Source organism: Echeneis naucrates, chromosome 22 (assembly GCF_900963305.1).
Source record: "Echeneis naucrates chromosome 22, fEcheNa1.1, whole genome shotgun sequence".
In the NCBI taxonomy this organism is placed as follows: domain Eukaryota; kingdom Metazoa; phylum Chordata; class Actinopteri; order Carangiformes; family Echeneidae; genus Echeneis; species Echeneis naucrates.
In genome coordinates this window covers 11,255,578-11,276,220 of record NC_042532.1, presented here as the reverse complement: position 1 = coordinate 11,276,220, position 20,643 = coordinate 11,255,578, and the positions used below count along the sequence as shown (strand labels likewise).

General features: G+C 39.7%; 1 protein-coding gene across 1 annotated transcript; it reads right to left on the bottom strand.

Moving 5' to 3' along the window:
• Positions 1-407: 407 nt before the first annotated feature.
• On the bottom strand, positions 408-14,533 carry grhl1 (grainyhead-like transcription factor 1). Its single transcript, XM_029493623.1, has 16 exons — positions 14,354-14,533; positions 12,021-12,210; positions 11,659-11,732; positions 11,047-11,180; positions 10,717-10,940; positions 10,028-10,110; positions 9,540-9,693; positions 9,307-9,418; positions 8,751-8,845; positions 6,593-6,836; positions 6,278-6,405; positions 4,262-4,290; positions 3,918-4,003; positions 2,880-2,965; positions 2,578-2,642; positions 408-1,943 (listed from the first exon to the last, which is right to left on the bottom strand). The coding sequence occupies exons 1-16, from the start codon at positions 14,371-14,373 to the stop codon at positions 1,829-1,831; spliced, it is 1,839 nt and encodes a 612-aa protein (XP_029349483.1). The 5' UTR covers positions 14,374-14,533; the 3' UTR covers positions 408-1,828.
• Positions 14,534-20,643: the final 6,110 nt, after the last annotated feature.

Genomic DNA, 20,643 nt, shown 5'->3' with positions numbered 1-20,643 from the left:
TGCCTGTAAATGTGAGTTTTGGAATCAATGCATGTATATCTCTAAATCTCATCCCTGCTATAGATTAGTGACCTGGATGGTTGATTATGTGACCTTACAGGCTGCGCAGAAGGAAATGTCAGGGGACCACAAAGTCATAAGTCATGTGGATTCATCAACTTCACTTACAAGGTTGTGTGTAGAAATTTGTGTCCATGTTTCTGACAGTGTTCTTCACTGCACCACTCTGTCTCGTCACACGTTTCCTGTCCCTGGTAATGCTAATCACCTCAGCCACTGACAGACCTGCTGTTATTTAACCAAACCTCCTCCTCATTCTCTCTTGTAAGTGGGGAGTTTGGAATTTAAAAAGAGCAAAGATGGTTTGACACATCATGAGTTTGAAAAACTCTCTGAAAACAAAAACAGAGGCTACTAGTGAGCATTTATTGGGCACTTCGTGCATCAACTCTTTTACAAAAAAAGGAAACCATCCGTTAAAAACATAATAATACATTTTTGTACTTTTATATATAATGTTAGAATGACTTCATATAAAAAAGAAAAAAAAACACATTATATTATTAAGAATAATAAACATTTGGTTATATATAATAAAAAAAAAAGAAGAAAAAAACCCACATCCATTGTCTTAATAAATATATACACAATAAGTACTGAGATACAAAAGGAGGGTTAATCTAGATCCATTTTCACTGGACATATATATATATATATATATATATATATATATATATATATGTATACAATATTTCCTTTCTAAAATTCTGTTTTCAATTATGTATATCATATACTGTAGTTATGGCAAAAAAAGAATTTGTTTCCCAAATGTGTCCGTACCTAAATGTCATATTGCACTTCCAGAGCATTCTTGTTGAGACTGTCCTAGACATTGATTGACCTATTATATCATTATGCAGATATCTACTCAACAGGAGAAGGGTACCTGTTTTGAAACTATTATTAATATATTTAGTAACAGCTTAATACTTACACAGAGGCCATTATTGATTGATCTGAGTAAAACATATTTTAAGCCATTTCATACACAAGAAGCATGTATCCCATGCTAAAAAAAATACAACATTTACAATCTTCTAAACTTATTGATGGTTGAATAAAATTTAACTCACTAAATACTGCCATGTTGTTTAGCATTAATACACTGAACCACCGAGGCTCTACCAACAATTTGCCGTCTTCATTATGTGCACTAAAATTCCCAACTTTATATAGATTGTACTCATCAGTGCTAAGGCTTTAGGAGGGGGAAAAGAGTTGCTTCTCCTTATAAAAATCTAATATATGAGATGCAATGCTGCTTGCAAAGCATGAGGTATAGCAGCTTCACAATTGCTCAGAACACCCATCCATCCATCCATCCTCACCCGCTGATCCGGGCGTCAGGTCGCCAGTGCTCAGAACATTTCAAGCAAACTTTACAAAAAAAAAAAAAAAAAAAGTTCCTCACATTTGAGGTGCAACTCATATTCTCTCTAAATACAAAACAAAGATGTCATAAAAATAAAATATGTCGTCTCTTGTTAATTCCTCATGCACAAAAAATAAAACATTGAAATTTAACTCGTTGTTTAACCAACATATTCAATAGACATTACTGCCTATTAAGAGCTCTGGCTTCTAAATACATTTTTGGGGACTTTAGTTTGATGTTTGTTTGAGACTAATACAACATACATACAACATGATTTCAATGCCAGGTCAAGTCCATAATCACTGCATGGCTAGACACGTAAACCACCTTTTCTTATGGCTCTGTTTGTCCACCATTCCTCTGTTCAGGAGGACATCGCCTCCTCCAGTCCGCTCAGATTTCAGTGAGGGTGAGTTTGTACTTGCCGCCCAACTCCTCCATGGTGATCTGGAAGGTGTCTTCATTGGAGTAGTGTTTGATGATGTTGTCATCCATGTGGACCAGAATACTGTTTTAAAACAGATGTGGCTGTTATTGTTTTGTCTCATTTCCTTATTTCTTATGATGTCTGTACAGTAAACGTGAATTAGCCAATTAGATTAGCTTAGCACGAAAAGTGGAAACTGCTGGGGGGGCAATCATCATCAAGCTCTGCTGAAGTCTGATCAGGAGTCATTCATTTGGATCAGGTGTGTTGGAGCAGGAAATGTCTAAAACATGCAGGACAGTGGCCCTTCAGGGCCAGATTTGGACACCCCTGTACTAAGCTAAGCTAACTGGCTGCAACCACATACTTACCACACAGGTATCAGATCTCATTTAACATCTAACATCTCATTTGACCGGGAAAAAAATCCAACTAGTCCTTTAAAATTTAATCATTTTATTTAACTAAAGGGAATTTCAGTCAAGTCTGTTCATATAGCTCATTAATGGCTGCTGTGCATCACAACAGTCAGTCTAAAAGCAGACAGTGGTGAAATAAGTCATAAATTGCATTTCCGGATGTATGAATTAATGAAATGATCAAACCATGAAATTTAACTTATGTGTTTCACTTCCCATAAGTTAATTTCAGTAACCTACACCAAAGTTTCAGATAAACAGTAGTGCGTAGTGTATATGTCAATAACTATACTCACCCTTTCTTACACTTCTTATACACATTTCCAACCTTATCCAAAGGCAACTCGTACTTCTCTGAAATCTGATTGAGGAAAAATACAAATCAGTGGAAAATTGTTGGATGAAACAAAAGAATGACTAACACCAAAACACTTTAGACTGATTAGTTCTGATATTATTCTGTGGTCCCACCAGAGCTCATTTCTCTTGCTATAGTTGTTTAAAAACACAAAAAGAGAGAACTGGGTGCTAAGCTGCAGTGTGTGTCATCAGTACAACACAAAGCCATTAGCAGAACAATGAACTGAAGACAACTTACAGCTTCCGTCAGCCCCTTCAGCGTGGGATTCTTCAGCATGAGGGCATCAAACACCTCCTCTGTTTCCTTGCGCACATACAGCAGGACTGTGTTGTGGGAAGAGAATGAAGCAGTTTATGAATTGGGCAGAAACATAAGTCACATTCACAATTTATTCGGATAGGGCTGAGCAGCTGCTATTTTGGTGCATTTGTGTAGATTTGGAGGTTTGTGAATTCTAAGTAGCAAAGCGCATGCAGTATATTTAGTCTGTTAACAAAGTAACAAATGTATAGACTCGGGAAGTATGCCGTTTTAAATATCCCTCCAGCAGACTGCATTAGCACTGATTTAACCTCAAAGGAGTGGCACAGGGCCCGGCGAAGTGCACATTCATCATACAACACGGGTATGGTTGTAAACAGCCACACCAAATGACAGAGCTACATCTCATTCAACTGCTCCTCTTAAAATAGATCTCGCTCTAAATAGATTTTCACATATTGTTTTCATATCCTGTTTGAAAGAACTCAGTTTTCAAGTGCATTTCTATTTAAAGATGGAATTGCATGCAAATGAGGTTTCTGTAGTTTGATCCACTTCTGTAAACAAACAAGCAAAGTCAAAATCTATTCTAGCTTTGTTAAGCAACTTACAGACAGTTTTATACTGTAAAACTTGCTTTTAAAGATCATGAGGAAGCCTGAAAACTTTCCATTTCCAGCCACAACACATTGTGCTGGATTTATTTCTATTTTCGATATCGGAAAGAAGCCTTGCATGCCTGTGCATAGGATGTGGGGTAAAGGGCACGGGCTTGTCCGCATGTGTGCACAAAGTGATCAGTGGTATTTTGTTGGGTCAGTGAAGGCCTCAGACACGTGTGTGTGTTTTGAAAAACCTGGAACTATCACATGGCCCAGAAAGTGTGTGTGTGTGTGTGTGTGTGTGTGCATGCACAGGTGGAGAGTAAGGGTGCAGGATGGCTACGCACATGCAAACTGAATAGCACCAGAGCAGAACATCGTTCAAAACCCCTTCAGAAAACCCATTTAATACCTTTCTTTGGCTCATCCACTCTAGCCATCTTGTTTGGGGGTGAAGCGAACTCATCGTCACTGAAGGGTATTCTCTTTATGCCCGAGCTGCAGTGGACACACACACACACACACAAACACACACAAATCGTTGCTTAAATGCATTTTATAGCCAGTTAACAGGCTATAAAGCACAAGCACACAAGACTGTATGCCTTCAAAAGCCTGCAGGCATTTCCTAGAAACAACACAAGTATCCATGTATGCCTTTTTCTTAGAAAGTTGTCAAAGGTTGACCAGAAGAGCCGGCGACCAAAAAGAAAGTGCAAAAATAACAAGCGTGGAAGCAGAATTCCATGAACTCACCTGTCCTCTCCATCCTCTCCTGCGTAAGGCTACAAAAAAAAAAGAAGAAAGAGGATAGTGATTCACTCGAGAGTTTAAAAAAAAAAAAAGTAAGAGCTCTACTAAGTCTCAGAGGTGATCTGCTATAGATTTTAATAACAGTAGACAGCTTTAAATGTGAAACCTGATTTAATGATTTTGATGAACAGTATATTCTACAGTGCAGGCAAATGTGCGACTTTCCAACAGCTCCGGTTTGAACCAGTGATGTTGGCAGCTAAATCACTCAACCTGTCCAAAGGCAAAGTCAACAGCCACGTCCAAAAAGTTTCTTGTGTCGACCCATTTACTTTTCTTTTATCACTGAGAACTGAGCTTGTCCACATAGAAGCTAATCAGCAGCAGAGTTACACATGTGAAGCAAAGCCTGTACAGTTACAGGTGGAGAAATGTGAACAAAGTGCAGGTCAGATTTTGGTCTGTGGTTACAACTTCATGCAACTCTAACTACAACTTCCTCTGCTTTGTGAAAGGTCTCCTTGTAGTTTCAACAGTCTGACCCACGAAGGTATGAAGATTATTAGTATCAAAAAGGAAAGCATCCTCATACTGAATAGTCACTGAATAGTGAATTATTATTGTAATTGATAATAACCTTCCAAATAGTGAGGAATAGTTTTTCTCAAATCCAACAGATCAATAGACAAAAAAGAAAGAAAACTACAATTTCTATTTTGCCACTTGTTAAAGTGCTGCTTTTTATTAACTATATCACTAACAAGTTTGTGAAATCCATTAATTTTTCTTCATTTGCTTTTCTTGACATCAACCAAAAAATGATTTCCCTAATTCATAAAAAAAAAAAAAAAAAAAAAAGAAAGCTCTCCTGGAAAGCCTCCTTTTTTGCCTTTTGCCCTGTATTGCTGTATTGATTAGTGGAGTCACTGTTAATAGCAATCTATTTTGAGTGGAATCCTGGTAAATCCGAAGTTCATCAGAAACTGATAACATGTAGATAGTTCAGTCAAGTTCAATGTTACTGATAGAGCCAAAAATAACCTCCTGTCTGTCCTCTGGCCTTTGTGTTAGGAAATTTAACTTAGCAAGCGCAAGAAGGGGACCTTGTTACTTGTGTACAGATAACAATTGGACCAGCAGGGTATGCTCAGTAGCAGTTCATTATACATGTCAGCATGAAAACTGTCTACCAACTAATGTGTGTGGGCGAGGTGAACACACCTAGGTAAGCATCATGTGAAGTAAAGCTCAGGGTCCAGTCCAGCTCAGGGGATGGAGCTACTGCTGGTTAACCCCAATAAAAAAAAAAAAAAAAGACAAAACTCCGACATGACTTTTTTTTTTTTTTTTTTTTTTGTAGGTGCACCAGAAGGTTAATTTGCCACGGTTCCCTGTGCCCAACCCTAATTCCATGTAATGTCATTTGAAAAGCTTTTAAAAATGGTGTGATGACTCTTGCGTTGACTATGTACTTTAATTAAGTTACATGTCCAAAAACAAATACTAATAATTATTTACAATTCTCAACTTCGGGATAAGAGAAGCAGCACCTGTAGTGTACAGTACAGGTTTTACTGTCTATCTCCTATCTGCTGCATATTCTATCTACATATCAGTAACAAAGCCACAATGCTTTCTCTGTCTTAAGAGGCTGCAGTGACTTCCTTAGCTGCAGAGAATAGGTAGTATGTTCTGAACTCCTTGGTTTGTTTTGAGTCACTTGTAAATGATTCATCTTGTGAGTAATCAGTCTGAAACACAGCCATCAGAATGTAAGACTCTTGAAACGAGAACTCGCTGTTCTTGCCAACTAGCAAGTAAACAGGTCACCTCAACCCAGCTGGCTGAAGAGTGGGTGGAGGTTCAAAAACAAACTGTTTATGGACCACCTAAGATGCCAGAAACTGTTTTCTACTGTTGCAAAAACAAACAAAAAAAACATGTTAATTCCCAGAAATTACAAAATTAAAAAGTCCTGGTGGGTTTAGGGGGATTTTTGTCCCCATGATTGGCACTCACATGGCGCTGGAAGGTGGAAAAGTGAATGTCAGGAATGAAGAGGACGGGTTGTGTCTCAAGGTCGCTCATCATCTTGAAGATGGTAACATCGTTGCGTTTCTGGAGGATGGGAACTTTGACATCCACAACTAGAAGGGAAAAAAGTTGCATCAACAAGAATTAAGAAGAGTCTTTATAAAGGAATGTGTTAAATCTTATGGTTTTCTTTTGGATCATTTGGACACAGCAGAAAAACTGCAAACACAACATTGCAACTATTTCCTGTGTCTTGTTTTTTTCTTATTATAAAAGGTGGAATTCTGCTGAATGACTCACAGGTCAGACTGGGGTTGAGATCAGCCACCTTCCCTTTCCGACGGGACTGCTTCCTCTCTTCATCTCGGATCTTCCTCTCAGCTCCCTTGTCACAGAAGACCTTGATCTGGCAGTAGGCCCGGTGGATGGGCTTGTTGCTGCGGTTGTTGTAGCTGTAGGTGTCAATCTGCAGGTTTAGAGGAAGACCCTTCACTCCTTTCTGAGAGGAGAAATCTGTGCTCAGACAGTTGACAGAGATAAAGATCTATGGAGAGACAATAGAGGGGGGAAAAAAAACAGGACAAATAAGAGAAAAGCTGGTGGAGTGAAGGGGATCATGCTGATCAGCTCAGCCCATGTTTGGCAGGATTCATCAATTCCTCATAATGTCACCCACTATGAGTGAGACCACCACCAGGGCCCAGGCTCCCCACCATGTGTGTGGGAATATATGAAGCACCAAACCCGGAGAACAACTGCAGCCAAGAGGCAAGCTGCAGCCCTGAGTGTTCCACTGGAGGCCTCAACAGTGCATTCAGCGGTGCCCTCTATTGGTCAACAATAGTCATCACAGGCTCATAATCTTCATTATATTTTTGCCCTGATGCTTGTTGAAAATAGATTCTCATTATGTCAATAGCACATATAAAAAGGAATTGCAAAGCAGCAGAGAATGTTGATATTATAAATATTGGTTTCTCTTCTTATTTTTGTGCTTCAATTGTGTATTAACACGACAGCAAAAATTTTTCTTTTACAACTTTGACCTGTTAATAATAATAATGTTTGGACATATTAATCACTAAATAAATAAATCACTAAACCGAAAAGAGCAATACAGGCATTTGGGTCGTTTCTCATTTTATTTTTGGATCTGAGATCTTGGCATTTTGTTTAAATAATTAAATAAGCCAGCTTTAGGTTAGACTCATACAGAAGCTGTGTGTTTTGAAAAAAGGAGACCATGGCGTCAAGACTAACAAGGGTGTAAAAAAAAAAAAGCCAAAATAATAATCCATGTGTTTTTCATCTTGATTCCTGCTAAGCACCACAGAGAAGGTAAACATAAAGGAGGGGCTCTTCTTTGCAAATACATACAGTAGATGCAGGTGTATTTGTCCCAAGGTCAAGCCACATGTATACACATCTTCTTTCACTTAACACCGCACCACACCGATGAGATGTTAAAACAAACTTGGCAGGTGGTGCTTCCCAAAACACATGGTGAGGTCATGAAGACACACAAGGATGAACATCCTATGGATTAGGGCCTTGAGTAATGAGACAGTTGTACACAGATCCTGGTGTGTGTTTGTATTCACGTGAAAGAGGTTTCCTATAATTGTCTGTATTTCAATAAGTGTCACATACAGAGACCAAAAGTCTGTGAATGAGCTGCAGCACCATGTTGACTTATTGTCTGTGTGTTAGCCTGGCAGCCGTCATCCATCTGGGGCGATGTGAAGGTCAACACCAACACAAAAAAAGTCAGGAGTGGAAGAGAGGATGGGAGCGCCACCCTTCTGTCATCTGTTCGACGGGATTTCGTTTGTTACATGACAAATCTGATCCTAGCCCCCCCTGCTGTGTTTCCTCATTCCTGAACCCTTTGTTGCTCTTGTCTGATGTATATCGAAATGCTTTGACGTCCAGCATCACAATAGGGGTGACAGGCAGGTTGGACCAGTCAAGAATATATGCAGGAAACACAAAGCCCTCCTTCTGCAATCTCACTAAACATATACGAGTCACATGATAAGATGACAACATCCTAACCCATCTATTTAAGCCTCTATTTTCATCAAACTTGATGATGATCACCAACAAAGGGGTGTCTGAAGCCTTAATTCCAGTCTGACGTCCTGGGACTGCACAGGTCCAGGAACTTAAAAACTGTCTATTTTTGGCTTAAGGTTTTAAATGTGTTGATATGAAAGTTCAAAGCTCATATTAAGAGTTCAAGGCAAGCAGGACTATGGAAACCATGGATTACCAGTGACCCTGTGAACCAAACACTGTACTTGTTTCTACACGAGCCCCTGAGTGGAAACAGAAGTAGTCACAAACATCTAATATTGGTTTTAGTCCAACGCTGACGTGTCAAAGATGTTAGAAGCAGCCTTATGATTGGTAGTTGTGTATGTGTGAAGTTGTCTTCACGTGTTAAGTATTGCCTTACTTTAGCCTCCTCATTGGTGTCCCAGGTGAAGGAAATGGCATTGTAGGAAATCTCCTCAATGTTGCCAATGGTGTTGAAACTCTCCTTGTAATCAGCTGCAAAAAGCAACATGTTTATTGATGAAATAGGCTGTGAGGAAAGTAAAAATAATAGGAAGCCAATTAAATGAAATGAATGAAAGCAAATGAGAAAGAATGATTTATTGAAATGCTGAAGTGCTGACTATTGCAGACTTAATCCTTTGCCTGGAAAACATCTCTGTTACAACCAAACAACACACCTTCTCCTGTCAGCTACTGCTAAGCTGGCCTCTCAACCATCTACTCAGCTGTGCAGACACAGGAGGATTAATCAGCCTGCTCCATGTTAAAACTAAACGAAACGCACTCGCTGTCAGCCTCTCAGTGCCACAGGATGAATCACTGAGTCTTATAAGTCTGTGTCTCAGACGTTCTTGGGAATTAAAAGTTGAGTCTTAGTTTCGGCTCTCTAGTCATTTCTAACAAAGAAACATATTTTAACTTAGCTGACAGTTAAATCAGAAATCAGTTCTTACCGATGTCGAGACACCTCTGTTTGGCCGTGTGCTGTCTGGAGTGCCAGTATTTCCAGTGTTTCAGCTGATCATCCCTGCATTTTTCCTCTCCAAACACCACCATCACTACACTCTGAACATAACACAACACATACAATAACAACTAAATATGCTGCAGTGAAATGGCACTGCTAATAAGCAAAATTTGTTAATCGTTTCAGGTGTATTTTTTTTCTTTGATGGCTCTTTCTCACCCTGACTTTGGTGATGGGATGGTGCATGCCTTTGTTGTCGATTTCTCTGAGGGTGATTGGGTAAAACTGGCCCTTGTTGAGGTATGTCATTGTCCCATCACCTGTTTTCTGACGCAGAGATTTGGATGCCTCCAGGGTGTACTCAAAATTATTCCTAAGAAAATGAAGGCGGAACCTAGTAAAGACGTTACAAAGGGCTACAAACTGCACAATTTACATACACATATTTTTCTGTAGTAATAGATATGGCTGCATTTTTGTTTTTTTCGGGCTCTGACAACAGAGATGGGACAGAAAAAACAAAAATGACACCCGTGATAATAACGATAACACCAGTGTGGGCAAACTCTCGCCTTTCACACATAAGGGGAGTCTGATGTCTCCCCAGTGACTGCGATGAATGAGGCCATTCTGCTGTGTTGTGTCAAGAGCAGAATAGCGGTGTGGCGGTGGAAGTTGGGCGGTGGGCCGGCAGCAGCACGACTTACCCTGGCACGCTGTTAAATTGAGTGTAGTCCTCGGGCGTCATGGAGGCCATACGTAACTGGAGATCTCCTGGGAAGGAAAACACCTGAAGCACACAAAGGTGACAAATAAAGTAAGGTTCAGATGGTGGAATAAGAAACAGCAAAAAGAGGATGCTAAACAACTGCCTCACAAAATGTTAGTGCAGTTCCCTTTAGGAAACTCATCTCTTTTATTCACCACCTATCACAGTTTGTGTAGGTTTTGTTGAATTATCCTTGCCCTTCATCTCCCTTTCTTTTTGTTAAAAATGCCTCTACACTGTGTTGCACCCCCCTTCCCCCCCCAGCCTCCTCCTGGACTAGAGTTTTGTTGGTTCATGTGTTCCTAAGGTAATTTCCCTCCAGGTTAAAAAAGAGAAAGAGGAGAGAGAAAGGGATTTGGCTATTGTAGGAGAAAAGTACAGCACTTTATTGTGCTGGTGAGACAATGACATAATAACACACTAGCTGCTATTTTGGCATGTTCAAATAAAACCAGGGAAGACTGAGCCCACCGTTGGCTCCATGGGATCAGGTGAATGTCCTATTGTCTGATAGAAAAGTTGTGAGAGAAGAGAGGAAAGTGAAGGAGAGGAGGGGGAGGAGGGGAGGAGGGAAGGTGAGGGGAGAGTAGTAGTGGGGTTTAGAAAGAGGGGGATCGAAACACTCACCTCCTGGGAACCATCCTTAAAGCTCTCTGTGAAGGTGGAGTCGGGGGGCGTGCGGGACTGAGTGCTGGGGCTGAACTGGACCGTGTTGTGGCTGAGCTGGGGGTCAAAGACGGAGGTTTCGGCGCAGTTGTTTGGCACAGTGACTGAGAAGCCGTGGGTGGGCACCTCTGTCTTGACAGGCGGGAAGTTTGGCACAGTAGCAATAGAAACTGTGACAGTTGTGTCTGAAAAGCACCACAAAAATATAAAATAAATAAATAAAAACTGATGATCAGCCTTTCTGCTTCTAAGCAGCTTACATATAATGGAGGATATCGAGCGTGAACTGACCTGGTGAAGGGAACTGGGACCTTTTTTCCTGGGCCAGCTGAAGAAAATTTAAAGGTCCCTTCAGAACCTGAATCCTGTTCTCCATACTGGCTTCCGGGATCGGGATAAGGGGGTGTCCAGACTGTATCTGGTGTCTGCAACAAAGAAAAATAGCACATACGTAATAATTGGTTAAAAGTGATGGAAGTTGTCCTGGGAAAAAAAAACTAAACAAATACAAAAATCTCAATAAGACATACTAGGAATAGAACAGTTTTTCAGCTGCTGTCAATCCCATTTGAGATTTTAAAGCTTTAAATCTGATATATGTTACAAAGTTTGTGGCTGATTTGAATTCAGTTTTTATCACTATTGTTGAGCTGATGAAGTAAAGTTTGTAAAACTTCAACAATCGAAAAGCAAAAGGAGATGAACTCTTGAACAACGCTAAAAATGGCATATTTGGAGCTTCTTGAGAAACAAAGTGCTCTGTCAAGGAGATTTATGTGTGAGCAGATTTTAACAAATCAGCAAGATTGTGAATGCTAAAGAGCTTAAAGCTATTCCCCTCTGCTGTGCTTTTATTTTTATAGGGGAAGGGGTTGGTGGTATTAGCAGAGGTCTGCCACTCACCTTTTGTTAGGATCCACATCAGAAACCAGTGCCTCTGGCTTGCTCTGGGGTATTGTTCTCTTGTCCCTGGGCACCTGTATGGGAAGGGTAAACACAGCCGCTTAGCGTCTGACCACATCACATCCAGCAGCTCAGGTCATCCTGCTGTCTGCCTGGAAAACTAGAGTTACATGACATCAACACTGTCTCACAGATGTTGCTTGGTTGTCAGCTGTCAGAATGAAGAATGATTCTATAGCTGAAGCCTGAAAGGAGTTGTAACTAATGCCCTAACGTAAGATTTTTCTATGCTTGGTTGCTGCGAAATTCACTGAAAACTAGTGACAAAAAGAAGCTTGATGGAAATAAGATGTTGCTGATACCTTATAGTAGTCATAGAGCAGGCCCAGAGCAGCAGCGCTGTCCTCGTCTCCGTTAATGCTCATCATGGCTTTGGTGGCGGCTGTCAGCGGGTTCTCCAGAAACGATTTCCAGGCCTCGTCTTCTGTAGTGAAGGGGCGACGTTGGCCGCCATAATTTGGCTCATTCTGGAGAACCAGGACCGCACGCTTACTGTGAAAAGTCAGATTTTTATGAGCTGCTGATGTTCAAGTAAAAAAAAAAAGAAAAAAAAAGAAAGAAAGAAAAAGTGACAGCCACAATTGAAGGAACAACTTTGTATTAACTGCACGGGCACTCATGCATGTTTAAAAGAGCAGGAAGTAGCTACTATCTCCCTTTATGTGCTTTACTTCAGAATTGAACCAGTTTACAATCACAGCCTCATTTAGAAGAGACAAACAGGTTATGTGGCAGAGATTACTCATGATGCTCTTTATCTGTGAGACCTGGTGTTCAGGCTTTTCCGTGATTGTGCAACAAATCTCAGCGATTTAACCACCGAGGACTCTTGAGAAAAAGATGCTCTACAGGCTTGTCCGGTGAGACGACTCGGTGCGGGGTTCACTGATTGGCTGAGGAGCTGCCCACAAATGACATATCTGACCCTGCCACATTCCTGCACATTGACAGTGTGCTACTACTTTTGTGAGGTAACCTGTTCGTAGGAAATAAATATGAGTTTGCAAGTACAATCACGGCCTCCTGCATCGCTTTCCTTGCCGTCCTTGTGCATCTTCTGAGCCCTTAAGAGTTGCTTTGTAAACAGGACTGTGTCAGACTAAGTGCACGCCATGTCTCAGCTTACTGGAATGCTCTTCATTACGAAGTTAATCTCTGTAAATATCCTGCATTTAAAAAGAAGTGGCAACACAGCACCAATTTCTTAATATGGGGGGGGGGGGGGTGGAAGCTGCTAATTTAGAGTACATTTTAATGTTTGCTCAGCTTTTATTTACCTCGATGTGTGAGGCTCACAGAAACGAACAAAGTCATTAGTCTGTTTTTAAGGTTTCATCTAGATCACAAGCTCTTTGTCAGATTTTGGAAATCACACACCCCTTTAATACATCTCAATCACCCACCTGCAGATTTTCTGCCACAACAAAGTAATTATTATAAAGTGTAAACAGACTGGTTCAGTTTCCACGTTGAGTATCTACAACAAACAGAGCTTTTTTTCTCTCAATGGTCAAAGCAAAGTGATAATTAGTAATCCTATATCTATTTGTGCCACTCATAAACTGCAATCTGATAAGATGCATTATTTACTGGAAATCAAACTCGAAGGAACAGCAATTACCACAACAAAAAATTGTTTGATTGTCAGATATTAAGTTAGACTTCGCTTGTATTAAATAATGTAAAATAGGCAGCATGAATTCAAAGACACCCATTTTTAATGCATATGAAGAATTACATACACGCGTACACACTGTTCTAACATTTCTGCATTTTTCTCCTCAGCTTTAACTTAAATTTAGCAAACCATTTAAGTCACATTGAGTAAAATCCACTAAAACCTCATTTAGCCCTGTTCTTCCCTACTTTGTCTGTGTCAGTAGTCGGGCCAACGCCTAACAGGTGTACAATTTCACTCCCCTCAAATGTCTCCTTGTCATTATCTTAAAAAAAAAAAAAAACATACACTAGTCATCTTTCACCACGTGAAAAATATTTCCATATTTTATACTCTCAGGCTCGTACTTTAATACTCCAAAAAAAAAAAAAAAAAAAAGCACCTGCAGAGACTGGGCTCCCCTGCTGAGATCCATGTTTATTCCTGAGCAAACATCATTAAGACTATCCACATGAACTGTTAGAGCTTCCAGCAAAATCAAACACTAAACCGCCCATCGCTATCACGGGACAGTTTTTATTCTAACCGGCGCCTCAGCTCTCACGACAGGTGGAGATACACCTGTACGGGCTTGAACATGACAGGTGAAATAAGCGCAGTTGCACAATTGTGGGAAAGGAAAAAAAAAAAAGTTGATATAATCCAGCTCTCGCCTGGCAGTAAGATTAAGAGTAATCTTACCCTTAAGAGAGAGAAGGGAGGAAAAAAAAACAGATATAAGTCTTAAAAATACCGCTTAAATTCTGGATCGATATCACAACAAATATCAGGCAGCAGCTGCAGGTCAGAGGTGTGAGAACAAACAACAACAGAACCCCCCAACCAAAAAAAAAAAAAAAAAAAAAAAAAAAAACAAAACACAAAACCTCCGGGAAAATATTTACAATCAGTATTAAAAGCTTATTGTGGCAACCTGCTCCTGGTGCAGGCAAAGAGTGGAGAGCCAGGACGACTTACTTGTCATGCTCCTGTGACATCTCGGTCGGTCGAACTGGACTTTCTAGTTGGTACTGAAAATCCGATCCGTCTTCTTTAGCGGGGAAAAACACTGGATGAGGGCCGAGGCAACAAGCGAGGTCCCCTCTCCTCAGAGAACGGGTTTAGTCGGCTTTTCTCGCTTTTTTGGGGCAATGCGGAGAAATTGAGGCCGGTTTTACCTGTGACAGGCGCGCGGATTGGATTACAGGTGGACCGGGGGGCGGGGCCAAACTGTCAATTACCCGGAGTGAGGTTGTGATTGGCTGTCACGTGGGCGCCTACCTGAAGCGGCCGAAGAAGGACGCTCACGGTGGAGCGGTGGAGGAACAGGGTGTGACAGATGTGACTTTAATACCTGAAGGCGGACGGTCAGACATTAATGTCCTCCGTTCATTTGTGTGAATGGACTGATGGACTGATGGACTGATTTTCACTGTAACTTTACATTAACTCCACCCTCTGAACACGACAATGGACGATTCCACCAATAACTGATCAGAGAACAGCTGCTTCTGCCTCCATATTCAACTCATTGTTTTCATGTTTACATCTTATCTTATATCTGTCATCTTAATGTAAATTCAAATTTTGTGTATTTTTAGTCCTGTCCCTGTCTATTTATTTTCTATTCTTTATCTTCTATTTTCCCTCTCTCTCTTTAGATTCTATTGTATTTATTTTACTGAGAGAGAAGCTGCGCCAGATTTTATTGATAATAAAGTTAATTCATTAAAGGGGAGGGCTCCTAAAACCTGATTCAGATTATCAGGACATGATACTGTGTATTATATGTATGGTGATTTTAAAAGCTATTTTCACTTTTTTAATGCAGCAGCCGTCATATGCACATGCACCCTGTCTGAGATCATGTCATGCTCTTGCTGGGCATAAAAAAGAAAATTAAAAGTTTACCTGATTTTAAAATGAGGAGTTGTTGATCGGATTACACAAGTATCTTCAACAATTACAGCCTATCAGAATTTTTCACAATCAGTCTTTTGGCACTATTTGCACTTGTAATGCTACAGGATGTAAGATCAGTGCATCAACAAGGCCACAAATATGTTATGATTTATCAGAGAGAACTTTGAGATTATAGTGTCTGTAGTGTGACACTTTATTCCACCTGATTACTGTTCAATTTCTATTATTGAATTACATTTCAATTTCTCTGCTGCTGGACAAAATTTTAATTTGAATAGAAAATGATAAGGAAATTGTAATTTTTGTGGGCACTAATTCATACAATTTGCAACTTCATATGCTGATGTACATTTTGATAAATGGTTAAAGACTGCTGGATATACTACATCATGAATATTTTTACTCTTCCTAATCATTGTTGAGGAAAGCAATGAAATTAATCAAAACAAATAGAAGAGAAATTCATTTTCTTCTTCTTTCTATCTTGACAGCCTTGTCATCTATATGTTTTCTCATGTCTTTTGTTTTTAAGATGATTTAGATGCAATTTTTGTGAGACATCTGTGTAACTTGGTGTTTCCTATTTGTCCTGCCGTCTGTATTGGTTGTACCTAAATGTCAGTTTCTCTTATATCTTATTAATATAACATTGCATATCACTCACAGAAACTGTCAATGTGATTTAATATGGTTACAGACCATTTTGTTGTGTAACAATAGACAAACCTTGTCAGTAATACTATAAAAGTTGTTTATGTTCTCTTGAAGGACAGATTACCATCAGTCCCTACAGCTGCAGGTAAGAGTCAGGCAAATTAGTCCCTGAAACTTCCAGAACAATAAAAACGTGCAAATGATATGAAGAATTAGCATGCATCCAAATCAGGGACCACTGTTGTCGGTTGGCATTTTGCAGGAGGCAGTGGAAGCATTTTAATGTCAGTGCCTCTTCCTAACAAAGCTTTTCTACACACAAGTGGTACACAAAAACATTAAAAATTAAATTCATGTTTTAATCGATTGTATGTCAACTGCGCAGCAGCTTATTATGGTTCAGGACTTGTGCTACTTTCTCTCTTCATAATCCACCGTAGGTAACTGTGGGTCACTTGAGATAGCAAAAGGTAAAAAATAAACATGAATTTTGAATGAAACCTTGAAACCCACAAGAACAAAGCAAAAAGAGACTCTCTGAGAGAAAACAAACAGCTTTGTTCAATGCAAAGGGGCTTAAAAGATGCTATCAGTGATATTCAAAGTTTCTCCCCACCGAGACAGAAACTAACAGTAATTCCCCTTCCCCCACCCAGTCCCTGTCTCCCTGACACACACACGCACAAATACACACAAACAGACACACACACGGACTCCTGCTCCTGGATCCTGCTTTACTGTTTATTTATCTCAGTGGAGGTACACCTGCTTCTCCCAAAGCTTGTTTGTGTTTGCACTGAGGACATAGGATAATACTGTGAGAGAAGGATGATGTGTGTGTGTGTGTGTGTGTGTGTGTGGTCTTGTGAGTGTGTATGAAAGGAGGCTGGGAATATAAGGTAGATGGTGGGATGCTGACTCGACAGAGAGAGAGGCCAAATGATAGGGGGAAAACAGACAAAAGAAAGCAGAGTCTGGATAAAAGGATGAGGTCAAACCTGAGAAAGGATGAGCTGAATTACACTTACAAAGTTTAAAACTATGTTGATACTGACAGACCCACAACTCAAAAAGTAGCAGGTCTACAAAACAAAAGTACCCCATTATGCTACACTTTTACCACTTTACAACAAGAAAAGGTTCTGGGTGCAAACTTTAAATAAAAACGCAAATGTATCATGTACAAGGTATATTTAAGGTATCTAAAGTAAATGTTTACCTGCCCTATGGGAAAATGGCACTTTGAGTGATGTATTATAATTCATAACTATTTTAAAAAATGTTTTGTTGATACAGATGAATTAAGGAGCATTTCTTTCTGTTGCAGTTCTGTTTTAGTCTTGGTGGAGCTAAATTGAACAGCTTTTATCCTTCTAAACTTCATATTAAGGATGCCAAAAGAATGTCTTTTCCAATCTTTGCCCTTTAGTAACCAAAAGAGAAGTCTAGAAGGCAAAAAGTTATAGCAATAAGATCCATTCTTCTGTTCTTTAACAATTCACTGTATTTTGTTACAGTAAATTATGATGTAAAAGTTAAAGTAAGTAAAGCAGTGATAGACAAATGTGCTTAGATACTGAATTCATGCTGAATTTGAAATCTAGAAAAAGCTGTTGTGCTCAGTCAGCATAAAATAGTACTTTCGAAGTGATGCACAAGATGATCTGGATCTCACTGTGGTGTTTGACTTCACAGGCCTGATTGGCATAGCAGGGTCATTATCTGGCCAAGTATCCCATCCCCCACCTCACCAAGAAGAAATAAAAGTCAATGCTGACAAACAGTAAGAAGCACTTGTCATATCATTTAGAAGAGTTTGTTATGATACTTGGGATCAGAACGGCATCAGTGATGGAAGTAAGAGGATTTGAAGCTTGGCTGAAAACATTATCTCGATGAAGTGCGCTGTCATCAACTTCTCCAATGAAGCTTTGATGTACATATAATATACTTTCAACTTCAGATTAAGTTCCAAATGCTTTTTCTTTCATCCTACTTGTTGGAGAAATGTGGGCTAAATATTGATCACAGCAGTTGTCATGTTTGTGCCAATTCTCGCTTTGATTTCATCCTGTTTGATGCACTTCATCTCCCTCTTCACCAGCGTCAGTCTCTAAGCTCTTGGCCAAAAAGGTCTCCAAATCCATGAATTCAAAATGCAGTTTGGTCAGACACCAGCCAGTATTAGGGATACACATTTGCCTCATATGACCTGTCCCTCAGATCTTCTCGAGACTTAAAGTCATGGCTGCTAAACTTTGGATGATGGAATAATATTTTTTTATGCTGAACACCTCAACAACCATCCATCAATCTTCATCTGCTTATCTGGGGACGGGTCGGGGACCTCAAGACCCACCCTGTTCTAATCTTAAGTAATCACTTTCATGTGGCATCTGAATGTCATGTCCGTCTTTCTTTTTTTTAAATGTATATATATTTTTGCATGACACTTCTGGTGAGGGAAGAGGATTTTTATAACCACTTGTTAAAAACAGGATCAAGTCTTTCTTTGTTTTACTTAAGTTTAATTAGTTCACTAACAGAGAAGAACCTACACCCATGCCAGGCCTGCCATAAAGTTACTGGTATTAAACAGCCTGAGGCAAAAAGATGATCTCATGAGTTTTTGGAGGAGGCAGCACATGTGCAAACACGGGAAGAAATGACTGCTACGAACACAGTAAGCCACAGTAATGTACAGAAAAGAAATAATGGAAAATCCAAATGGGTGTCAGCTTAAGTTGGAGCATAGAGGACTAATGTCCAACTGTATTTAACGACTCAAGCCCTCAAGGATGCTTTTGTTTTTTTTTTGTCAATTTACTTAAGAGCCCTTCCCCCTGTCTTTTCTCCCGTCCCTTTTTCCACCTTTCCCTCCCCTATCCCCTCCCTTATCCTGGAAGGCAGCTTGTTTTTAATGTCATCACACCTCACTCCAGGCATCTAACTGGGATGGAAATAAGATGCAAATCTGTCCCCATTTTTCTAGCATGTAAGCACTTGTCTGAGCTGAGACTGCTTGTAGCTGTATTGCGGTCTGTTTGAGTCACACTGGGTCATTAGTTGAGGTGCAGTTGACGTCTGGGAGTTCACAGTATAGTCTGTTGTTGGGTAAACAGTGGACAAGTCTATATGAACAATGAAACAGTGCTGTAATGTGTTTGAAGATCATTATCATATTGTTGATCGTTGTCTCTCTGAATGTTAACAGACTTCATATTCGTGCACACAGAAGGCTTCAGGTTTGAAAGAGATGTCAGAGCTGTATAGGACTGCAGTCCACCCCGACAACTGCTGAGACTCGTCTACAAATATTATTTTATTGACATAGTGGGATAGCCTTTCCTCCTGTGTAACTGATTACTTGCGGTTGCCTTTGTTAAGACATTGTCATCAGTTAGTGTTTCTCTCTCTGTCTATCGTTCTCGAATAAATACTTCATTGAGGAGCAGAGGTGAAGACAAAGATTTCTTTGAATGTGATGTTTTGCTGTGTTTTGCTGAAGCCAGAGTTAGATGATATCACACTTTTTCCCACTGATGACAGTAAAAACAGTCACAGACACTGATGGCACAGCAGACCCGCATGCCGCTCCTCAATACCTAAAACACTTGTACTAATGCACACACAGACAGTGCACCCACACGCACGCACACACACACACACACACACACACACACACCAACACGGAGGGAAACAGGTCAGTGGTTTTTGGTGTTACGGGATTCTGGGATCCTCTTGTGTTTGTATGTGTGGCAGTGTGTGTTTTGCTTCACAACACTACTGATGTTTTAGCCCTGAGCTGTGTATATTACTGACCATTCAGTCTGATTAAAAAGGCCATTATTATTCACAACCTTAGTGTGTGCTGGGTACCAGAGAATTTGAGTTGGATGATTTGTCATCATTTATCTCATGAAGAAGGATAATATCTTTAACCACTATTGCTTTAAAAATCACTTTGTTCAGAATTAGCTAAAGTTTTTCATTTTTGTTGAATCTATTTTCTTAGAGTGTAAAAGCATGGGATAAAATGGACATTTATATTGTACGGGCAAGTCCATATGATGTCAGAAAGCCTTAGTTTCATTCTTTTGCAGATTAAAAAAATGGGGCTCTCACCAAAGATGATTGAGAAATTTAGACTTGATCAATGAAAAATTAAAATAACTACCCTAAAAGAAAAAGAAAAACATATTTGCAGTAATGTGGTCACAGTTATATTTAATGTAGAGAAGAAGTTTATAGAATTATAGAAGATTATAGAAATATATTGAGTTATAGAATATAATTTGCTTTCTTCTATTAAATAAACCTAAAGTCATCAGATGAAGTCATTTGTCCCATTGAGAACATGAATATGTTTTAAGACATTTGGAAATAAATTATGGTTCTGTCGATAAGAAGAAAATAGCAATGCAGTGTGAGATTAGAAAGAGCTGTGGATTGAGGTTAAGTTACAAAACCAGGTATAGTGGCTGATGGGTGGTAGAGTAAATCAACACACGAACACAAACATTGAAAGAGCTTCTTCATCTGTGAGTACACACAACGAGTACACACAACGAACGATTACATTAGACTCTAAGCAGTCTAATGTAATCTAGTTGTTTTGAAAAATGCACCTGCTGAGCCAACACACAAGTCCTACAGTATTATATCATTTCCTTTTATCCCTCTGTGCAAAG

Bases quoted from the DNA above. Each gene is read 5' to 3' on its own strand.
- grhl1 (XM_029493623.1), bottom strand. From the start codon at position 14,373: ATGTCACAGGAGCATGACAA. The intron at 10,941-11,046 runs GTCAGTTCACGC...GGTGCTTTTCAG, and splicing joins GTCCCAGTTCCCTTCACCAG to ACACAACTGTCACAGTTTCT. The intron at 4,004-4,261 runs GTGAGTTCATGG...TGTCCACTGCAG, and splicing joins GGAGAGGATGGAGAGGACAG to CTCGGGCATAAAGAGAATAC.